This window comes from Theobroma cacao, chromosome 2 (assembly GCF_000208745.1).
Source record: "Theobroma cacao cultivar B97-61/B2 chromosome 2, Criollo_cocoa_genome_V2, whole genome shotgun sequence".
In the NCBI taxonomy this organism is placed as follows: domain Eukaryota; kingdom Viridiplantae; phylum Streptophyta; class Magnoliopsida; order Malvales; family Malvaceae; genus Theobroma; species Theobroma cacao.
The window spans coordinates 30834058-30854361 of NC_030851.1; the positions used below are offsets into that span (position 1 = coordinate 30834058).

The following is a 20304-nucleotide window of genomic DNA, read 5'->3' on the forward strand; positions in this document are numbered from 1 at the left end:
GCTCAATATTCTCCTAATAAGAGCAATAAACATGAAGAGCCAATTTGAAGAATGGCATGGAACCAGACCTTGAATCTCTCATCTACATGTATTTGGATGTCTCTGTTATGCAAAAATTCCTAATGAAAAACACACAAAGCTTGACATAAAATTTAAGGTTATTTGTCCATTTGGGTTTTAGTGAGGCATCTAAAGGTTATCGACTTTACAATGTGCACACAAACAAGGAATTTTTGTCAAGAGATGTAAGGTTTGAAAAAGACATGAAAGGGAACTAAAACATTAACCAAGTTGAAGATTTTCATAGTACAAACAATGGTGAAGTCGAGAATGCCAAGTAGACTAATGAAAAAAACAATGATGATTATGCTATAAGAGGAACGAGAAGTCTGCAAGAAATTTATGAAAAGTGCAACACCATTGTTGAACCCATTACCAACCTTGATGTAGCAAAAAGCAAGTTAGGCAATAAGCAATGCTTACCAAAATGGATGTAATCAAGAAAAATTGCACATGGGTATTAGTTGACAAACTAGAAATTAAGAAAACCATAGGTGTCAAGTGGGTATATCGAACCAAGCTAAATACATATAGTTCAGTGAATAAACTCAAGGATAGACTTGTAGCCAAAGGTTATTCACAAATGTATGGGATAAATTTCATCGAGAGTTTTGCACCAGTAGCTCGACATTGTACAATTCGATTATTATGTGCTTTGACTGCAAAAGAAAAATGGTTTATATGGCCCTTGAATGTAAAGTTTGCTTTTCTTAATAGCTTAATTGAGGAAGAAGTTTATATTGAGCAACCAGTTTGTGGAGCAAGGAAATGAAGACAATGCTTCTAAACTCATTAAAGCCTTGTATGGCTTAAGACAGGTTCCAAGAGCTTGGTATGAAAGAATTAATGGCTACTTGCTCAAGAAAAGATTCAAACATAACTTTAATGAACTAACTTATTATGTCAAGAGCTCACATGACCAAGTCTAATAATTTCCCTTTATGTTGATGATATTTTGGTGACAAGACCCAACAGTTTTAAGTTGAAAAATTTCAAGACCCAAATGAAACAAAAATTGGATATGAGTGATCTTGGAAAAATGCATTACTTCTTAGGTTTTGAAATCATATAAGCACGTGAATATATTTGTCTTCACCAAAGCAAATATGCCCTAAAACTTTTCAAAATGTTTCATATGGAGTCTTGTAAACTAGTTGATACTCATATGGCTTCTGAAAATAAGTTATTTACAAAAGAAGATGCTCTAGTTGCAAACATGTCTCAATATAGAAGTTTGGTGGGCTATTTGATGTATTTAACAGCATCTAGACCTAACATAGTGCATGCAACAAATGTTCTGTCAAAATACATGCAAAAGCCTTTCAAAACTCATATGATAGTTGCAAAACGAGTCTCACGATACATCCAAGAAACTATAAAATATGGACTCAAGTATATCCATCATGAAAGTGAAAAACTTATGGGATTTTGTGATAGTAATGAGGCCGGTTGTACAAATGATGCCAAAAGCACCATTAGTTTATGTTTTTCACTTGGTATTTGCATGGAATTTAAAAGAAACAAGAAATAATGGCTTAATCTTCTATTGAAGCCGAATATGTGGCTGCTATCTCGGCTGCCAACCATGCACTTTAGTTAAGAAAAATTCTAAATGACTTGAGTTTTAAACAAGTTAGTGGAACAACAATTTAGCTTGACAACCAATTCACAATAACCATTGCGAAGAACCTAACACAATATGGTCGTAGCAAGCATATAAAAGTCAAGAATCATGCAATAAGAAATGCTATAAAGAATTAATAAATCAATGTGAAATATTGCAGTACAAATGAACAAGTTGTAGATATCTTCACCAAGGGATTAGGCAAAGATAAATATCTTACTTTCAAATGAAAGCTAGCTTTATGCAAGACCAAACTCAATGAAATGTTAGAAAATGAATTATGTCTGTGCACGGAAATGTTTTTCATTGTTGTTCACGCCAGGTAGTCCCTTGTTGCAAGGAGAAAGACAATCACATGTAAGTGAGTCACATGATTCATTAAACCATGCAGTATCATTTTTAGTATTACAAGAAACCGTGGCTTTTTGAAAGACCCCGTTCATTGTTTGTGTTAGGGTTAAAAAGAGTACTTTGTATCTGCCATAATAGCAGTTATAAAACCCACGTTTCATTTTCCAATTGTTTTAGATTGTTAGTTTTTATCCAATGGTTTTTCTTTATAACCATATGATAACTAATTGTTGCTTTTAATAAGGCAGACTTTTGATGAAAATAAATCAATAAGTTGTTCTTCATCATCACTTTTCTTTCTCAAATTCTCTTTCTAATAAAATTTTTTATTTATTTTTAACATGATAAACTTATCAAAAAGTAAAATTTATCCTTCAACTCTAAGATAACGTTTGGTATGAGGGAAGTGAAAGTACATTCCCTGCAATGTATCCAATTAAATTACATTGCAGTATTTGTTTTGCAACAGACCATTGCAATGCAATCACATTACAACCAAGGAATGTAATGTGATTGCAGTCCAAACCAATACAATCACATTACATTGCACTCTGTAATATTATCAAAGACATTTTTACCCTTCAATTTTATTATTTTATTAAAAATATTTTGAAATGTTATAATTAAAATAAAAAACATTAAAATAAAATATATAATATAAGAATTAGAAAATAAAATATAAGAAATTAAAATTTATATAATATAGGTAAAAGAAATTAAAATAAATATATAATATAAAAAATTATATCAAAGAAATAAAAATAAAATATATAAAATTATAACAAGAAATGAAAATAAAATATATGACATTAAAAATATATGTAAGAGTTGATATTATATAAAAATTAACAATAAAAAATACAAATATATTAAATTTACATTTTAATAAATAAGGATAATTTTGAAAATTAACATTATATTCCCAGCAAAGTATTTGTAAACCAAACACTGTAATGTTATCTTCCTTGCATTTTAATCATTATTTTACTTGTATACCAAACACTGTAATATTATGTTTCTTGCAATTACATTACTTACAATCACATTACCTATAATTATATTGCATTGTAAAGTACCAAATGCCACCTAATAGTATATGCCTCGTGTTAAGGTTTTAGAAAAGAATCGTAAATCTCACATCAATTATATACTAGAGCGAGATTAAATATTTAAGTATTCATACCATCTTCAACTAAAAATGAACTAAAACAAATAATACGTTGTAGGATGCTGTGATTCGTGACACATCGCACCATGGAGGTTGGTCATCCCCGTCCGTAACGGGCATTTGTAATTTTACAGGGCTTTCTTCACGGCCTACGGTTTAAGACAAACTTTTCCAGGGTCCCCATGTTTTAGAGCTTTTTTTTACTGCTCAGTTTGGTTATATGGAAAACCCGACTCTGTGAAAATATTTGTTTCAACACCCGGAGATAAATATTTGGGCACCATCTTTTTCATTCATTTCCTTCCTTTCCACTTTCTGTTTTTTTGTTCCTTGGCGAGGACTGCATCTTGCAAGATTTAATTTTTTCGGTGATTGAGAAAATGGTTGGATCGCATCATAAGATAATAAAGCTTTGAAATTTACTGCAAGCAGGTGAAAATACTCTTTGACAACTTGCAACATTTACAACCAAAATTAAACTTGTCTAATTGCATTGGAGGGAGCTGAGTTACAAATTTGATTGACTACGATCCATCATTTCTTCCCTATCTATGAAACGCTCCAAGAGCTCATTCTCTTGCAAAACTAGGCAGTCTTCACTCTTTCCGAACCAGTCATAACGCCTCTTGGCAACATGGTCATAAACTGCGTCTCTCAATGGAGTTGGAATTATCAAAAATGCACTTAAAGCAGAGTACGGAAGTGGCAAGTATGACAATACTCTCAATGCAGCTGCAAAACACAGTTATAGCCAAATGTTAAATTTCATAGGGATTAGAAGGCAGCAAACAGAGAGACAGCAAGAGCAAATAATAAAATTCTCAATCTGGTAACCATCTAGAAATTAAATTTCAGCAGACAGTAAAATGCTTTTACTAAGAAATATTGTCCAATTTTCATGTTTCAAATGCAAGTGCATTGAATTAGTAAGAGAAGATCTTTACTGGCCCAAAAGCTATTTGGAGTTCCCCTATATGGAATGATAATTCCCTTCCAAGCTATTGCCTTGCTATCAATTCAACTTTTGCAGTTCTCCCAAGTGGCTTTCCGGAAATTAAGTCCAGCCTTTTAACTAAAATAATGGCTGTCAATGAGTCCTTGTCTCAATGGCATGGAGGAGGCCTTGTCTGAATTGCAGAGAGGAGACCCAAGAACCTAAGGTCCCAAGTTTAAGTCCAACCTTATGTGGGTTTAGTGCATGGTTTATTTATTGATTTCTTCCATGTATGTAATATGTGATTTATATGAAAGTTATTTAATTGTAATTGAAATTTTTACTTGTAACTGTAACCTCATGATAAAAAAATAATGGCCCTCACCTGCTCTTTACTGCTCTGCTAACTAGTTGATGCAAGTCTATGCAGCTAAATGCAAAATATACACAATGTAGACACAATAATCTATAGTAAAGTGGTGCTAAATGCCAGAAATTTTTTACATTCAACAAATTTTCAACTGCCATCTTTGACTGATCCAATTACTTCCTCATTGTACTAGCAAACCATTGTCTCCTAGTCTACAAAGACATTCTCCTTGAAAAAAAATGCAAAAGAATTCTGAGTTTCAAACAATAATCCTTCTGAATGGCATCTATTCCACAGGAGGAATACAACTAAAGAACTTTTGAGATGGCATTAAACACCAATTTCCAAGACAAACCCACCACAGAATATACAGAATAACACAACAAATTTGGGCAAAACATGTTTTTATGTCAAACAAAAGAATGCAAATAGAAAGCCATTAATTCTGGAAGAAAATAAGTTGTGAGAGAACTAACCAGTGGAAGCTTGGTGATAGACACCAAGGCCTTCAATGAAGACAAACCGACGAAGAACATCCTCTCGATCAACACCACAAACTCTCAAGTATGGTTCAGCAGCCTTTGACTGAACACAGCAGAACTTGATCTTCCTGTATTTGTCCGCTTTAATCACCCACTTCACCCCTTTAAAATGACAAAACACCAGAAAAAGTAAGAAAAGACTTAACGGCAACAAAACCCAAAAACTCAAAATATTCATTTTTGATAAAAGAATGTGAAAAAAGAAACAAGAAACAAAAAACCTTGGTGGCAAAGATGGCAGACCCCATCGTAGATGACGACACGTGGTTGAAGGACGTTGGGCAAAAGTGGCTTCACGGTGGTTGATACAGGTGGGTCAGAGTAGACCAGATCGTCTCCGCCAGAGATGGCGTCTACATCAGCGGCAGTGCCCTCGACGACGTCAGTTTTCGTTGAAGTAGAGAAAAGTGAGCGATGGGTGAAAGAAGGGGAAAATAATATTTTCCAAGAAAAAGGAAGGGCAGGATTTGCTGTGGTTTCGGTCAAGTTTGCAATTCTTTTCATCAGCATTCCCATTGTTTTCCCCTTTTCTACGATAGATCGAAACTTTTGGACTTTCATTTTCTTCTTCTTTAATTTCGTTTTTCATCTTTAAATTTTATTTGAGTTCCTTTCTTGGCATCCAAGTCCGTTTATAAAACAGAATAATTTTAGCCGTCGATATGGCACTCATTCATCACGAAACATCAAATTCTTTGCTTAGCCTTAAGACTAGATCTGTCAAAATGGACCTGATCCATTGAGTCAGCTCATTTTTTATTAAATATGAAGTGGATTAGGTCGAAAAAATTTGACCCATATTTAAATCGAGCCTAGATGGGCTAACCCACCTTAGGGGGCTGACCCGGGTTGGGACGGGCCAGCTCGATAGACCAAAAAAAAAAACCTACAGGTTGTAGGTAAAATGACTAATCCTTCTGGGTTCTTCTTCTTCTAACCGCCTGCCTGCCAAAGCCTAACACCCGAGTCTCGACTCTCTGCATCCGACATCCGATCGACCATCGTCCCATCCGACCATTCGGCATCTTTCCTCCCATCTAGCATCTGGCATCCGGCATCCGGCATCCAACCATCGTCCATCAGAATCGACGACGCATCTAGCATTAGCCATCTCGCCTTCTCGCTTGTCGCAGTGTCACCTGTCGATTTCATTGCTCCCATCCGGCATTCGGCCATCACCCATTGGCATCGGTGGTGCATCTCCCAACAACCCAAGTGAGTCACTTCTCAATTCTCGCCTTCTTGCTTGTCGAATCGATTTAGATAATCTTTTCTCCAATCTGGCATCATATTTAACATTACTTGAGTATATAATAGTTTTCATTTTCAATGAATTTGTTTAGTATCATTGTTGTTTCTTTTTTTCTTTTGCCAGAAAATTAATCTTTTTTTCATTGTGTGGGGAGATGGGGTGATTCGAGTGGATCCAGATCTATGCTTCAAATACTGCACGTTCTCTTGCCTCAATGCCCTCACTCACTTAACACTACTTTTATTAGTCTTTAACTCTTTCATCAAATTAAACTCCCACACTTACCTTTTGCCCTTTATCTTCATTCCGTTGCCATTGTTTCTCGGTCTCAACTTGATGACAGTAATAACTAACCAAATGAATGCCTACAATACTTGTTAATTGATATTTATAAAAACAAATGTTTTATAGAATACCCGTTAATCATATTCATACCCTCGATTACATAGTATACTAAAAATAATGAACACAAACAACATGCTTTTAGTTTGTTAATAATGTCTGGCAGTTGTATACTTTAAATTGTCACCAACTTGAATCCATGTTCCTGCTAAACTTAATCAAGGAAAAAGATTACTTTTATGTGTGAGAAAAGTCACTGATGAGAAAAGATGTAGATCCTTGGTAGAACCCCAAATCTTAGATGGTAAAACTAGAAGAGTAAACAGAGCATTTTCCTAGAAGATAAATGTTTGTAGAAAGCAGGATTACCCAGCTAACTTTAGCTGTTTTTGTTAACACTTAATACAGATACAAAAAATTGATTACTAATTTAATAAACAAGGTAAGGCAGACAAATGATGCAACTGATTTGGTCTCATGTGATAGGTCACATGACACATGTTATCTAATATTTGAGGATTCTAGAAAAGTCCGAGAAATGTACTACTCAATTTAGTATCGCATGATGAGCTACTTCCAAGTTCCAACCCATTAAACAACAAAGAAAATGAATAAGAACTATAACATATCTAATCAAGAAACATAATTATTTGCACTATTTTCCCAATCTTCATATTTATTAACTATAATTGTGGGCATTTAAATTAAACTTGTAATTTCATTTATATTTATCTCTTTTACAACAAAACTGCATATATAGGAAAAAATGAAATGAATTCTCTATTTTATTGCTTGAAGTTGTTTGTAAATATTTTTTTAATCTGTAAATTTTATTGTCACGGAACGAGCTGTATGATTTATACAGTCTTTTTCGATTTTTGAGGGTGGAGTGGAACCTTGGGGAAACTAGCCCTAGTATTCTGGTAAATTTTTTTGTAACTTGTTTGTTGGAAAATGTAAGATATGATCTTAAGTATTTGTATCTCCTTCATAGACTGAAACAGTAAAATTGAATATGATTGTTTCTTGCATTTCTTTTTGCATACTATAAAAAACAAAATGAGATTTTAGTTTTAAATGATTATCTCTGTTTGCAGTTCCTACAAATTATATTAGCTTTATAATTTTACTAGAGAATGGATAAAATTAAACCTACAAGATGAATATGATAGTTTATGTAAATTTTTAATAATTTTTATTCATGTTTATGTTATTTGAAGGTAACGGTGATGGATCAATCAGTTGAAAATCGTATAAATGTGGATGATGAAGTGAACATTTTGAATGAGGATGAAATTCCTTCTCAATCTCATATATCTGAATCTGAACAAATGAATAAAAGGGCCAAAAAAAAAAACTTCAAATGTTTAAAATTATTTCACTAAAATAGGCAAAAAGCAAGATGGAGTAGAAATGGCAACTTGTAACGGTTGTAAAACGGAGTAGAAGGTTGGCCCTAAACTTGGTGGCTCTAATTATGGCATTTCACATTTGTGTCGTCACATTGACACTTGTAAATTCATTTCCTATTTTAATCCACATGCTAATGGATTATGAAGGGAAAGTAAAGGCTAGAAAGTTTAATCCTAGGATTTCACGTGACATGCTTGCTGAAGCCATAATTAAGCATGAATTGCCTTATACTTTTGTTGAATATGATAAGATTAGAGCTTGGGCTAAGTATGTAAATTCAAATGTGGTGATGCCTTCTAGAAACACTATTGCATCTGATGTGCAGATAATTCATTTGAGAGAGAAAGAGAAACTTAAACAAGCCATGGCCAAGGTACCTAATAGAATTTGTTTGACTTTTGATGTATGGATAGCATCTACTTCTGAGGGCTATATTTGTTTGACTGCCCACTTTGTCAATGAAAATTGAAAGTTATGTAGCAAGTTACTCAACTTTTGTCATATGCCTCCTCCACATACTGGAGTTGAATTAGCTGCTACTATATTTGATTGTTTGAAAGAATGGGGAATAGATAGAAAAGTTTTCTCTCTTACTTTGGATAATGCTTTTGCTAATGATAACATGCAAGGTATCTTGAAAGGCCATCTTCATTTGCAAAGTAGCTTGATTTGTGATAGTGAATTTTTTCATGTACGTTGTTGTGCTCATATATTAAATTTGATTGTTCAAAAGGGCTTGAAAGCAGTCAATGAAGCATTGTTTAAAATTAAGGAGAGTGTGAAATATGTAAAGGCATCGGATGGGAGGATGAAAAAATTTCAAGAATGTGTTCAACATGTTGGTATTGATGCAGGTGTTGGGTTGCATTTGGATGTGTCAACTAGATGGAATTTAACATATTTAATGCTTGAAAATGCAATCAAATATCAAAAGGCTTTGGCTAGCCTCCAATTTGTTGATAGAACTTATAAATATAATCCATCTGATTAGGAATAGGGGAGAGCAATGATAATTTGTGAATTCTTGGAGCCCTTTTATGAGACCACAAATTTGATATCCGGTTCATCTTATCCAACTTACAATTTGTATTTCATGCAAGTTTGGAAAATTGAATCGATTTTAAATAAGAATTTGCATAATGAAGATGAGTTTATCAAGGATATATGTTAAAGGATGAAATTGAAATTTGATAAATATTGAAAAGATTATAGTGTAGTGCTTGCATTTGGAGCTGTTCTTGACCCAAGGATGAAGCTTGATTTCTTAAGATTTTGCTATTTTAAGATTGATGCTTCTACTTATGATAAAAAGTTAGAAAATGTGAAGACAAAGTTGTACGAGCTCTTTGAACAATATGCAAGCAACACTTGTGCATCAAGTATATCTTCTCGCTCAACGAGTAAGTTGCCTAAACAAGCTGGATGGGGAACTAAACCGAAGGGATCAAAGATCTTTAGTGTAAGTTCTGTTTTTTTCCTTCATCTTATTACATGAGAATTTATGTTACTTTATTTATGTTATGATAATTATTTTTTTTTTGTCTATGTATTTAAAAATTGTAGGAGTTCAAAATGTTTCAAAATGAAACAATTTCTATCGCTGGAAAGTTTGAGTTGGATATTTATTTAGATGAGGCAAAGCTTGATTATGAAGTGTTTGAAGATTTGGATGTGCTTAATTATTGGAAGGATAATGCTAAGCGCTTTCCTGATCTTTCTATTATGGTACGAGATGTATTGAGTATTCCGGTTACTACAGTAGCATCAGAGTCTGCTTTTAGTATTGGTGGTCATGTTCTCACCAAGTTTAAAAGTTCCTTCCACCATAAAAATGTTTAAATGCTTATTTGCACATAAAAATTGGTTGCATGGCTTTTCTTTAGTTGCCGATGGCATTATTTATTTTATATATTTCAATGTCTTTAATCTTTATTTGTTAAATTAATAATTTTAGTTAAAATCGAAACTCACTATATCTTTTTTTTTTATGACAATGAATATTAGATAATAATGATTCAGAGTTGGAGACATCATTGCTGTTCAAACAAGACTCAAATGTTTTGATTGAGGATGAAGATTGAGAAGAATATAAATTAGTCTTGAAGTTTATAAATATTTGATTATGTACTTATGTAGTTATGTTAATGGAATTGTAGTTTATGTAATTGTGTTAAATATTGAAATTTTATTTATATTTGATGTAGTGTATTTGCTTATTTATGTTTGGTGTAAATTATTTGCTTCTAACATATTTTTATTATTCAATTTATGTATTAAATCATTGCATAATTTTATTAATAAAAAGTAAAAAAATTTTTTTGAGAAAATATGGACTGGTTTAGCTCGACCCATGGGCTAGCAAAGGTTGGGGCTGAGTTGGAGATTTGCCAGCCCATATTTTATATGAGTTGGCCCAGCCCAACTCATATTTTTTCAGCCCACAAGGGTCAGGACCAAGCTGGGCCAAGTCGACCCATATTGACAAGTCTATCTAAGACTCAATGTGCTACAAGGCCATTATATTTTCTTAAAAATATTAACCCATATTTATAAACTTTTCAAAATTTTTATTTTTATACATTTTTTAACATCCTCTACTTGTATGATATTTTTCAAAAGCAATTGACATGACATTTTTTTTCATTTAATCTAATAACGTCCTCATTGTTACTCATATTATCTTTTCTTTAAAAATGCTTAATGTGAGTCGAATTTTAATCAAGTTCACTATGACACCATTTTGTCGCAAAATTGTTATTCACTTTTGAAAAGGCTCATATGATAAATTGTGTAGTATTCATGTTTATAAACTTTTCAAAATATTTATATGTCCAATATGAGATTGAAACATACTACTTACTTTTTTGAAATGTTTGACTTACATTAATATTAAGTTTAAATAATATTCCTTTTGTCTTATTTCAAGATTTTTATTTAATTTTATGAAATATAAGAAAAAACTTTAATTTTAATATATTTTATATTAAAATTTTAAATTTTTATAAATTCATATTTCAAATTATTTTATAAATAAAATATAAATTTTGTATTGATTAATTCATGATCCCTTTATTTAAAGAGTTTGGATTCGAGACCCTTTTCTCTAAAAAGAAATATAAATTTTGAATATGAAAAATAAAAATATTTTAGGTGTTCAAAAAACAATTCAATTTTGAAAAATTAAAATTTAAAAAGATGGATAAAAGAAATGAAATGAATATAAGACAACCTTATAATTAAAACTTAGGTCCAAAAACAAAGAGAGCTTATATTTGATTCATACACGGTTAGACTATCGAATCACATAATTTCACTAAAAACAAATTTAAAATTTGAGAGATTTAAAAATAAATATTATTAATTTTTCTTAAAAAATCCATTTCAATCTCTCTCCTAGTCCCTTCCACCTAATCTCTCTCTGCTTTTTATATACTCTTGTATGGGGATACTTGATTGAAGTGTTGCTTTGGAAGCATTTCAGAAATTGAAGTGGCTCAATGATATTAAGAGTCGGGTTCGGACAAAATAATAATTGCTAAAAAAAAATTGTAGTTGGAGTTTCAGCTGCAATAAATCAAGCACCAAAATAAAGAAAAATGGCAGGAATTCCGGTTATAAATACCCGGAGACTGGTTTTCAACTGGGGTCACTACAATATACATTCTTGAAGCAGCAACAGAACCGTTAATCTTGGGAAAATTGGGAATAAATCATATACGTTTCTGACAACAACATTGTTAATTGACTAGATCTAATCCATGCAAATGACAACAGATCGGGCATAAGTGAGAGGAGACACTAGTACTTTGGTGTTCACTGTACTCAAAAAAGTTGCAATGCCACTCTTTTTAACCATCAATTACTGGTAACATACACTTCAAATGTAAAAACTGAGTCCCATGAAGGAGACAAGAATGTGGAACCCCTATAAAACAAGGAACAAAGATTCAATCTTGAACTATTTCACCCAAATTACGTGTCTTATCTTTCTATATTTGGATAAAATGAAATTGCTTGCCTGGTGAAGAAGACTGATCCAAAATAACACCCAAGAGTTGTCTTATGGCAAAGAAAAATCTATGCCATTTATATAGATTACTCAAAAGGCATTCACTGCTGTCAGTGTGGATGATCTTAGGTTCCCACCATCTGTTGTACAAGGCTTTAAAATAAAACCAAAATATATGCCTTTAGGTGCAAATTTCAGACTTAATTGAGCTGCTGTTAACATTCCTCTGCCATAAAAAAAAACACGGCATTCGCATTGTTCCTTGCAGACATGAGCTAGAAGGCCAACAATCATATGATCTCCAGGGGTTTAAACTTCTTAAAATTTTGCACCTACCCAGGAACAAACTTTAGCCCACACAGTGACAATTTTTTACCTAATTTGTACTTTATAAATGTATTCTACAACAAACCTGACAAACTTCTGCCTGCAATCAATTTTATGTATTATGCTAACTCCTCCTGGATTTGACCTTCTGCAACGGTAGAAAGATCTCATAAACACCCAGGAATTAAATGATTAATGAAACTGCAGAAAGGTTAAAACTAAATCCTGCAAGCCTCACCAGCAAGATTGACAGCCAAGTTTGCTTGGGCATCAGCCTCAGCGTTCAGTTCCTTTTAGAGGTGAGCAAGAAAAGGTTAAAATCTTGGAATGCAATAAGAAGACAAAAGTGGCAGAGAAAGAATCTTATTCATGAACTGAAAACAAAAATAGTCTTATTAACATCATTAGATAAAAATGCACTTCTGCAGAACAGTGGTTTGGTTTAACTTGAAGGCACCAGAGGCAAAGAAACAACAAAAAAATAACTTATTGCAGATGCAAGTCTGAGATAGTTTAGAGTTGAGACCTACCAGTAAAACTACTCTTAAACTGATGTCCTAATACTGCAAATTTTTACAAGCAAGATCTAATTCTTCATTCTGCACTATCTAGCACCAAAATGCCATTAAAAACATAGGCCAACAGTTTCTCATATACTGGTTTCCGGCAAAAAACACACTACAATAGCCAAAGTATGCATGCCACAAAAGAGCATAAATAGTTTACAATGGACTTGTATTTAGTCATAAAGTTTTAGACACAGGCAAGACTTCAAGCTTTTAACACTTAGTAATGATGGTATAACTTACAAATCAGAATTATAAACTATTTTGCAAAGAGGAGATTGTGGTGAGTGGTGATAACAAAAAAAAAAAAAACTGTTATTCTAAAATTAAAGTGCCATCAAGCATAAAAACTTGTCATACCCTTAAAACATGATTGATCTGGAATGAAAGAAACTTATTTTTCAGTTTCTTTGCCTGCTCATACAACTCAGACATGTGCTCATGTTTGACTTTCCATAAGCCCTGCATCTGTTCAAAGAAATACCAGGTATAAGAATACTTGAAAAAAGAGAAGCTGACAAGAAGCTAATCTGCTTAACTTGAAATGATAATACTTCAATAGATGGAAAAATAAACTACATGGCTCTAAGATTTAGGCCTTCATTTGAAGGGCCAGAAACAGCAACCCTTGAGCTATAGGTTTGTCCAGAGACAATTTGGTTTTTCCTCAGGTAACAGGCCAGATTAAAAAATAAAAGAAGAAGAAGATAGATTTCCTTATTTTGGGGGAGAAAAGATTTAGTGTAGGAAGAGAGACAAACGTAGAGAAGGGGGGTGTTCTAACAGGAAAGACTTGTAATCAGATTAAATACTCTTCCAGTAGAACCAAGTTCAGAAGGAAAGTTATGTCTCTCTCTTATTTTAAAAGTTTTTGGGGAAAAGGGAGGGGAGGGGATTGTTCTTTACACCCAACAGTTTAGAGGCTATGAATCAAAACATCTATTACAGTTAGTATTGCAATTAGTATGTCTACTAGCTGAGCAAAAACTATTGCAATTAGTATGTCCTCTGAAATCAAAGTCCTAGAACAGGGTGAAAAGGATTGGCATTCTGCATTTGTTCTAAAGTCTTAACCTAGTCCAGCATTGTCACCAGAATTTTCTTTCTGAGAAATATCATCAACAAAGCAACAATAAACAGATCAAAGTTTAGATTACCTGCATACATACGAGCTTCGAGTCACCTCGAACACAAATGCTTGAATAACCTTTTCTAAGAGCATGTTTCAACCCTAAAATTACGGCGCGATATTCAGCAGCGTTACAGGTTGCTATGCCCAAACCCTCACGCAATTTGCAAATCTGTTCAAATAGCATATCATGCAGAGATATAGGTGCGGTCAAGATACAATTTCTGGATGGTTAATTGCATACCACTTTTCCAGTATCAGTTCTCAACACAGCTGCTGCACCAGCTGGTCCAGGATTTCCTTTTGATGCACCATCAAACTCAAGAATACAGGACTGCTGCCATAAAGACATAAGCACAGGCATCACAGCTATTTTTGGAGCATAAAACTCATCAGTTATCCAGGGAAATGAACTCGGAAACCCGTTTCTATCCTCTCTCTCTCTCTCTCTTTGCTCAAAGGAAACCCTCTTCTATCTGATGAATGAAAAAAATCTAATAACCAGATATTGGAGAGCAAAGTCCTCTAGTTTTAGGAACTAGATTCAACTATTGACTTGAAAAATAAATTAAATAAAAAAAGACAATGGCCTTCACTGACTATCTTTTATTGCATTGGCTCAATTCTGTCAACTAAGATGATGCCTATATTCACCTGCATACATCGGATGTTACCATCAAATCTACTTACACAATTAGAGGATGCTATTTGAACCTCAGCATAAGGATCCAACTTGATATGCTTGCTCACAGGATCAGCTACAGCTATTGAACCAAGTGCTCCCAGTCCCTGAAAAAGGTAAAAGGTATAACAATTCTCAAAATAATATCACATCCAATCATATGTGTGTGTATGTGTATTAATAATGATGTTGTAGCTCAGGAAATATTACAACTGCTAACCTACCCCATACTCTGATTTAAGCATATCTTGTGATCTCTTTTTGGCTGCATCCATATGAGACGTTTCACCCTTTGAAGAAGCTGGCTCCTAAAACACAGAAAAAAAAGGGAACATTAACCTTCCAAACTATAAGAGCCAATACCTTCAGCTTCTGCGAATGACACAAAACAGTCTTTGTGAATTGTGGCACAGTTACATATAGATTGATGCTGTGTTCAAACCTCAAATTGCAAGCAGACCAGATTACCAGGGAGATGTATATTCAACTTATAGGTGAAATTGCTGCACAAGAGCACATTCAAGTAAACAGAGAAATGGTGCATGTGCAGAAAGAGGGAGACAAAGTCAATCTTTTTTGAGCACACACTTCTCTAAAGAAATAGAAAATTTTCAATCTGCATAATGTGTCATGCTTAAGGTCTCACTTGAAAAGAGCACGGCATAAGTAAGCCAAAAAGATCCTCTTTCACATCTGCAGCTCTAACAGTGTAGAGAGCATTCTTAAGCCCACATGAGACGAGATATTCCTTGGTGTCCTTCGTCAAAGAGTAGCCTTTGTACACACTGACAGGAGGATCACATATCTACTCCAAAAAGAACAAGAACAAGTCAATGTCAAAGTTAAAAGAAGAGTTGAGAAAGGGGAGAGGAGGCATCTACGTTTTAAATATTATGTTATTTTAAATTTTCAAAAAGCATATAAATATCAATATTGCAATAACAGATTAAGCACAACTATTAGCCCGCAAAGAAATCAATTTAAGGAAACAATAAAAAAAAAAGGTAAGAAGGATTACCGAGGATCCAACTTGGGCCCGGCAATCAGCAAAACTCTTGTAAACACCAACAACATCTCCCTTTCTCACCACAAAGAATGCATCTTTCTCATTTTCCATCACCGGTTCAGGATCGACTTTCTTGGTCCTAGGTGCTTTTTTCCCACTACTACTCTTTCGAGCAGAGTAGCACCGAGCGTGAAACCGTGTCAACAGAAACTCTAAATCAACAGTCTTAACACCCGCGTGCTGAAAATTTCTTTTCCATGAGGGAAAACGGCATTGGTTGCACGTACTAGTTTCAATGAAATGACCAGCCTTTCTAAATATAGCTGAACCGTAAGCACGCACGTGTGACAAGCAGTTCATCAGAGAGTAAATTTCACCAGATTGCCTAAATTTCTAAGAGGTAAACAAAAATATAAGTTTCTAATGCCATAACAAACCTTTTGTAGCATTTGTTTTTTATTGTTTGTATTGTCTAAGCCCAAATAAAATCCCAAAAAAGAAAAGAAAGTGATTTTGTTCTGTTTTTTTCTCAGCAAGCATTGGAGGCAATAGTTGACCAAAGGTAGTAGCTGGAAACCCTAGGTAAAAAATTGAGAATGAAAAGAAAGACAAAGGGAAAAGGCCCAATCAGTCAGATATATAGTTAAAACATACCAGTGAAGCAGCTGGAATCGGAGACGAAGGGAGCCTTCCTCTGTCGATATTCGCGCCGGTGAGACAGCGAAAGAGTGAGGAAGAGAAGGAGAGATGCGCTTGGGTTTTGGCCTTCGGCTTTCTGGTTTTTGGCGGGTTGAAAGAAGAAAGGATTGGATTGGTTTTTAATGTAACGAATTGGGTACATAATAGAGTAATTATTAAGTAAGATTAATGAAACAAAAGTAAAAATAATTATTATAATCTATTGTAATGTTTGATTGGTTATAATAATTTTAAAATAAAAAAATTAAAAATATATTTTATTATATATATGATAATTTATTTTTATTTTATTTTTTAAATATATTAATTTATAATTTATTTAAAATATTAATAATTAATAATTTAAATATTAATATATTATTATAATTTAATTATTATTATTTTAAAAGACTAATATTTTATTTATAATTCAAAATTATCATGATTAAAGTATCATTAATTTTAATTAATTTCCAAATTTAAAATATGAATTTCTATAATATATAATTAAAAAGTTAAACTTTTTATTATAATAAGATTTATTTTTTAAAACAACAAAAATACCCTTTATATAATTTAGTAAAATTTATACCAAAAGACAAAAATAAGTAAATTTTTTCTTTTTTAATTATTTAATTTTTGTTTGCATAAAATTTTTAAAAATTTATTATTAAAATATTAGTATAATTTTTTATTTTTTATCTACTTTCATTTTTAATTTATATTTTAATTAAATATTTAAAATATGAATAATTTCAAAAGTTAAACGTGAATATTTTTTTAATATTAATATTTTATTTATAATAAATACTATAGTGATTAAAATGTTAATAATTTTAAAATTTTTAATAAAAAGCATTTTACACTTCTCAATTTTAGAAGCTATTATCCTAATCATGAAATAGTAAATACCGTGAGAGATTGGAATTAGTTAAATCTTATTTTTGATGGATTTTGAAGATTAATTAGTACAAGAGAATTGCTATTTCTTGAACAATTCGCCAACCAAACAATCAAACAACGGAAGAAATAATACATACGAATAAAGTTATTCCTCATACCAAATATGCTACTAGAGTTGAGATTTTCTTTTCGTAAGTGACAGATGATTTACTATAGTTTTTTTTTGTTGTTGTCTATCTCTATAATTTAGAGATAGATAATAATTTTTTTTTGGATTCGGGAAAGAATATTCGAATCTTACTTTTTAAGTAAAGATCATACACCAATTAATAAATCAAAATCTCGAGTGTAGAGATAAATAATAATTTTTTTAATTTTTAAAAAATATATTAATTAATTAAATCAAATATAGGTTTAAAAACAAGGAAAAACATATGTTAAACATTTAGAATGAAACAGGAAAAGAAGATTTGATAGGACATATAGCAAGCAACGTACTTAGAATTTACCCAGATGCGAAGATGTTTCAGTCTCATTGACATCCAAGCAACGAATTTTCAGTGTCCCTCCGAGTTGGGCAGAAGATATCTGGACCACCGGAGGTTGCTAGAAAAGTGCGATTGGACCACTGACGGTGGTCCACAAAAAATGGTCAGCCCTAGAGTTAAAATGTGCCTTTTGAAAAGAAATTTGTAGAACCTCCACTAGCGGCCGGTGCTCCACATGGTTAAAGCTTTACAAAACATATGAAACATATTGTGGCATATCTCACTGTAATTTCCTTCAAACTTGCACATTAAATCAATTCAAGGAGCCCAGAGTTTGTATGTGGTGGAAGTTTATTTCCGTACTCATTGGGTGGTTCAAGTAGTGGCTTTGTCTCGATTTATACAAGAATGACAAAGTGCCTGCCAATAAATCAAACACATGCTCTAAAGTATTAAGCATCAGAAAACAAATAAGGGGTTAAAAAATAATCTAAAATGTTATTTAGTATTACAAACTTGCTTTCACTACCACTGTATAAAATGTGTAACAATTTACAAGTATTTAATAAATTTAAAGCTTTCTAATGAAAAAAAATTCATGAAACTTACTATAATTTAAAAATGTCTTTAGTTTCCGTTGATCTTTATATTTTTCATTGAATAATTAAATTTCTCTCGTTGATTTTATTTTCAGTAATATTTATCACTTAAATTAAAAAGTCACAAGATCATTATCAAGTTTTTCAAGATTTTCTTAATTACCCAATTCGATGACACCTTTATCATCGTTAACTACCTACATAAGCTCCGTTCTAATATTAATTTATCACGAAATTATTACTTTTTTATAAAAAAAAAAGATTAACTTGTTAAAGTATACAACATCCATACTTGTAAACTTTTTCAAAATCTCTTAAATTGAGATATCTTATCTATTTCTTTTGAAGGGTTTGACGTGACAAAAGTATTGCTATCAAATAAATTTTGCTTTTATTACCATAACAATCTTATTAATTGGCGATGTTGGTTTTAATTTCAATACAATTTATTAGTTAGGTATCAAAAAAGTAGTATTAATTAGGAATAATTAGAGCCTGTTTGACCTGACTTTTTTTTAACTAAAAACTATTATGAAGCTCTTATGAAAAATAATATCTNTTATTTAATTTTTAAGGTCATTAAAAATTTTAAATTTTTAAAAATTTAAAAATTTATTATTAAAATGATAGAATAATTTTTTCTTTTATTTGTATTTATATGTTTTATGTATACTTTAATTAAAATTTAATATATTAATAATTTAATATAGTAAACATTAATATTTTTAAAATATTAATATTTTATTTATAATTAAAACATTATTATGATTAAAATATTAATTTTTATAATTTATAAATAAAATTTTAACTTTTTATTTTAAATTTTTTTCTTTTTTCGCTTTTTCCTTTCTTTTTCTCCCTTGGCCAGTCACCAGAAATGTGGTCGATGTAAAGAAACGTTAATCTGGAGCACCATGTGGCTGGATCTGGCCATTAGGGCACTAGATTAGTGTTTCCCTGCAGCTGAATATGCCCGTGAAGTGCCTAATCCAGCTGTGGGGATCTAGTCGAGCAATACCAGATCTAGTGTTTTAGCAGCCAGATCAAGTCGTGGATCTCAAATCTGGCAACTCCTTGGTTACATATTATCGGAAAGTACTAAATTGACGCTTTTTGACCATATTCGGTTGTAGACTCGCCATGACCGTCGCCATCCATCATTGTCGTCATCATCTCTAGTGATGAGTGTAAGTAAGAAAGAATGAGAAAGGTAAGAATATGAGAAGAGAGAGAAAGAAGAAGGAAAAATGAAAAGAAAAAGACGTATTTATATGTCTAAGGTTATAATATTTCATAGTTATAAGAGTATTTTAGTCTTATCAAATTTGAAAGCTATTCACCAACCATGGAATAAAAAATACCATAGGGGGGCTTAGGTTTAATTAAGCTTGAGTTTTAACTATTTTTGAGGAATAACTAATACTAAATAATAACTATTTCTTTAGGCAATTGCTTACCAAACAAAGGAACAAAAATAATTAGAACAAAAAGGGAATAGCTTAGCTATTCCCTGTACCAAACATGCTATTAGGGTCAGGGGTCCAATTTAACTATGTTTGAATGGGTGGAAATTGAAAGTTTTTTAAGCCCATTTTGGCTAAGATTAGAAATGGGAGTTAAATTTATTTAATTTTGAAATCATTTTCTAGTTTTATTTTCCTAATTCCATATTTCTTTAAAAGAAAAGAATCAATGATCTAAAAGGGCTAATCACAAGGTGTACTTGCCTTGCAAGAAATTAATCACATATCCATAGGAATTACATTTTAACACCAAAGTTCAAAAGACAATATTGGACAATTTTGAAAAGATATGCTTCTAAAGATTGAACGGTTGAATGATTCCACCTTGAAATGTATTA

The 20304-nt window shown here is 32.1% G+C and overlaps 1 protein-coding gene across 1 annotated transcript; it reads right to left on the reverse strand.

Annotated features, from left to right (window-relative positions):
• On the reverse strand, positions 3601-16591 carry LOC18609381. Its single transcript, XM_018116088.1, has 14 exons — positions 16430-16591; positions 15788-16168; positions 15416-15574; positions 14994-15077; positions 14778-14876; positions 14332-14424; positions 14116-14259; positions 13319-13426; positions 12631-12682; positions 9472-9486; positions 6518-6528; positions 5271-5430; positions 4984-5151; positions 3601-3935 (listed from the first exon to the last, which is right to left on the reverse strand). The coding sequence occupies exons 2-14, from the start codon at positions 16133-16135 to the stop codon at positions 3712-3714; spliced, it is 1665 nt and encodes a 554-aa protein (XP_017971577.1). The 5' UTR covers positions 16136-16168; positions 16430-16591; the 3' UTR covers positions 3601-3711.

Excerpts from the sequence above, each read along its gene's own strand:
- LOC18609381 (XM_018116088.1), bottom strand. The coding sequence starts at position 16,135 with ATGAACTGCTTGTCACACGTGCGTGCTTACGGTTCAGCTATATTTAGA. Across the intron at positions 14,425-14,777 it reads AAATAGCATCCTCTAATTGT|CAGTCCTGTATTCTTGAGTT; the intron begins GTAAGTAGATTT and ends TCTTTATGGCAG. Across the intron at positions 3,936-4,983 it reads CTATCACCAAGCTTCCACTG|CTGCATTGAGAGTATTGTCA; the intron begins GTTAGTTCTCTC and ends TGTGTTTTGCAG.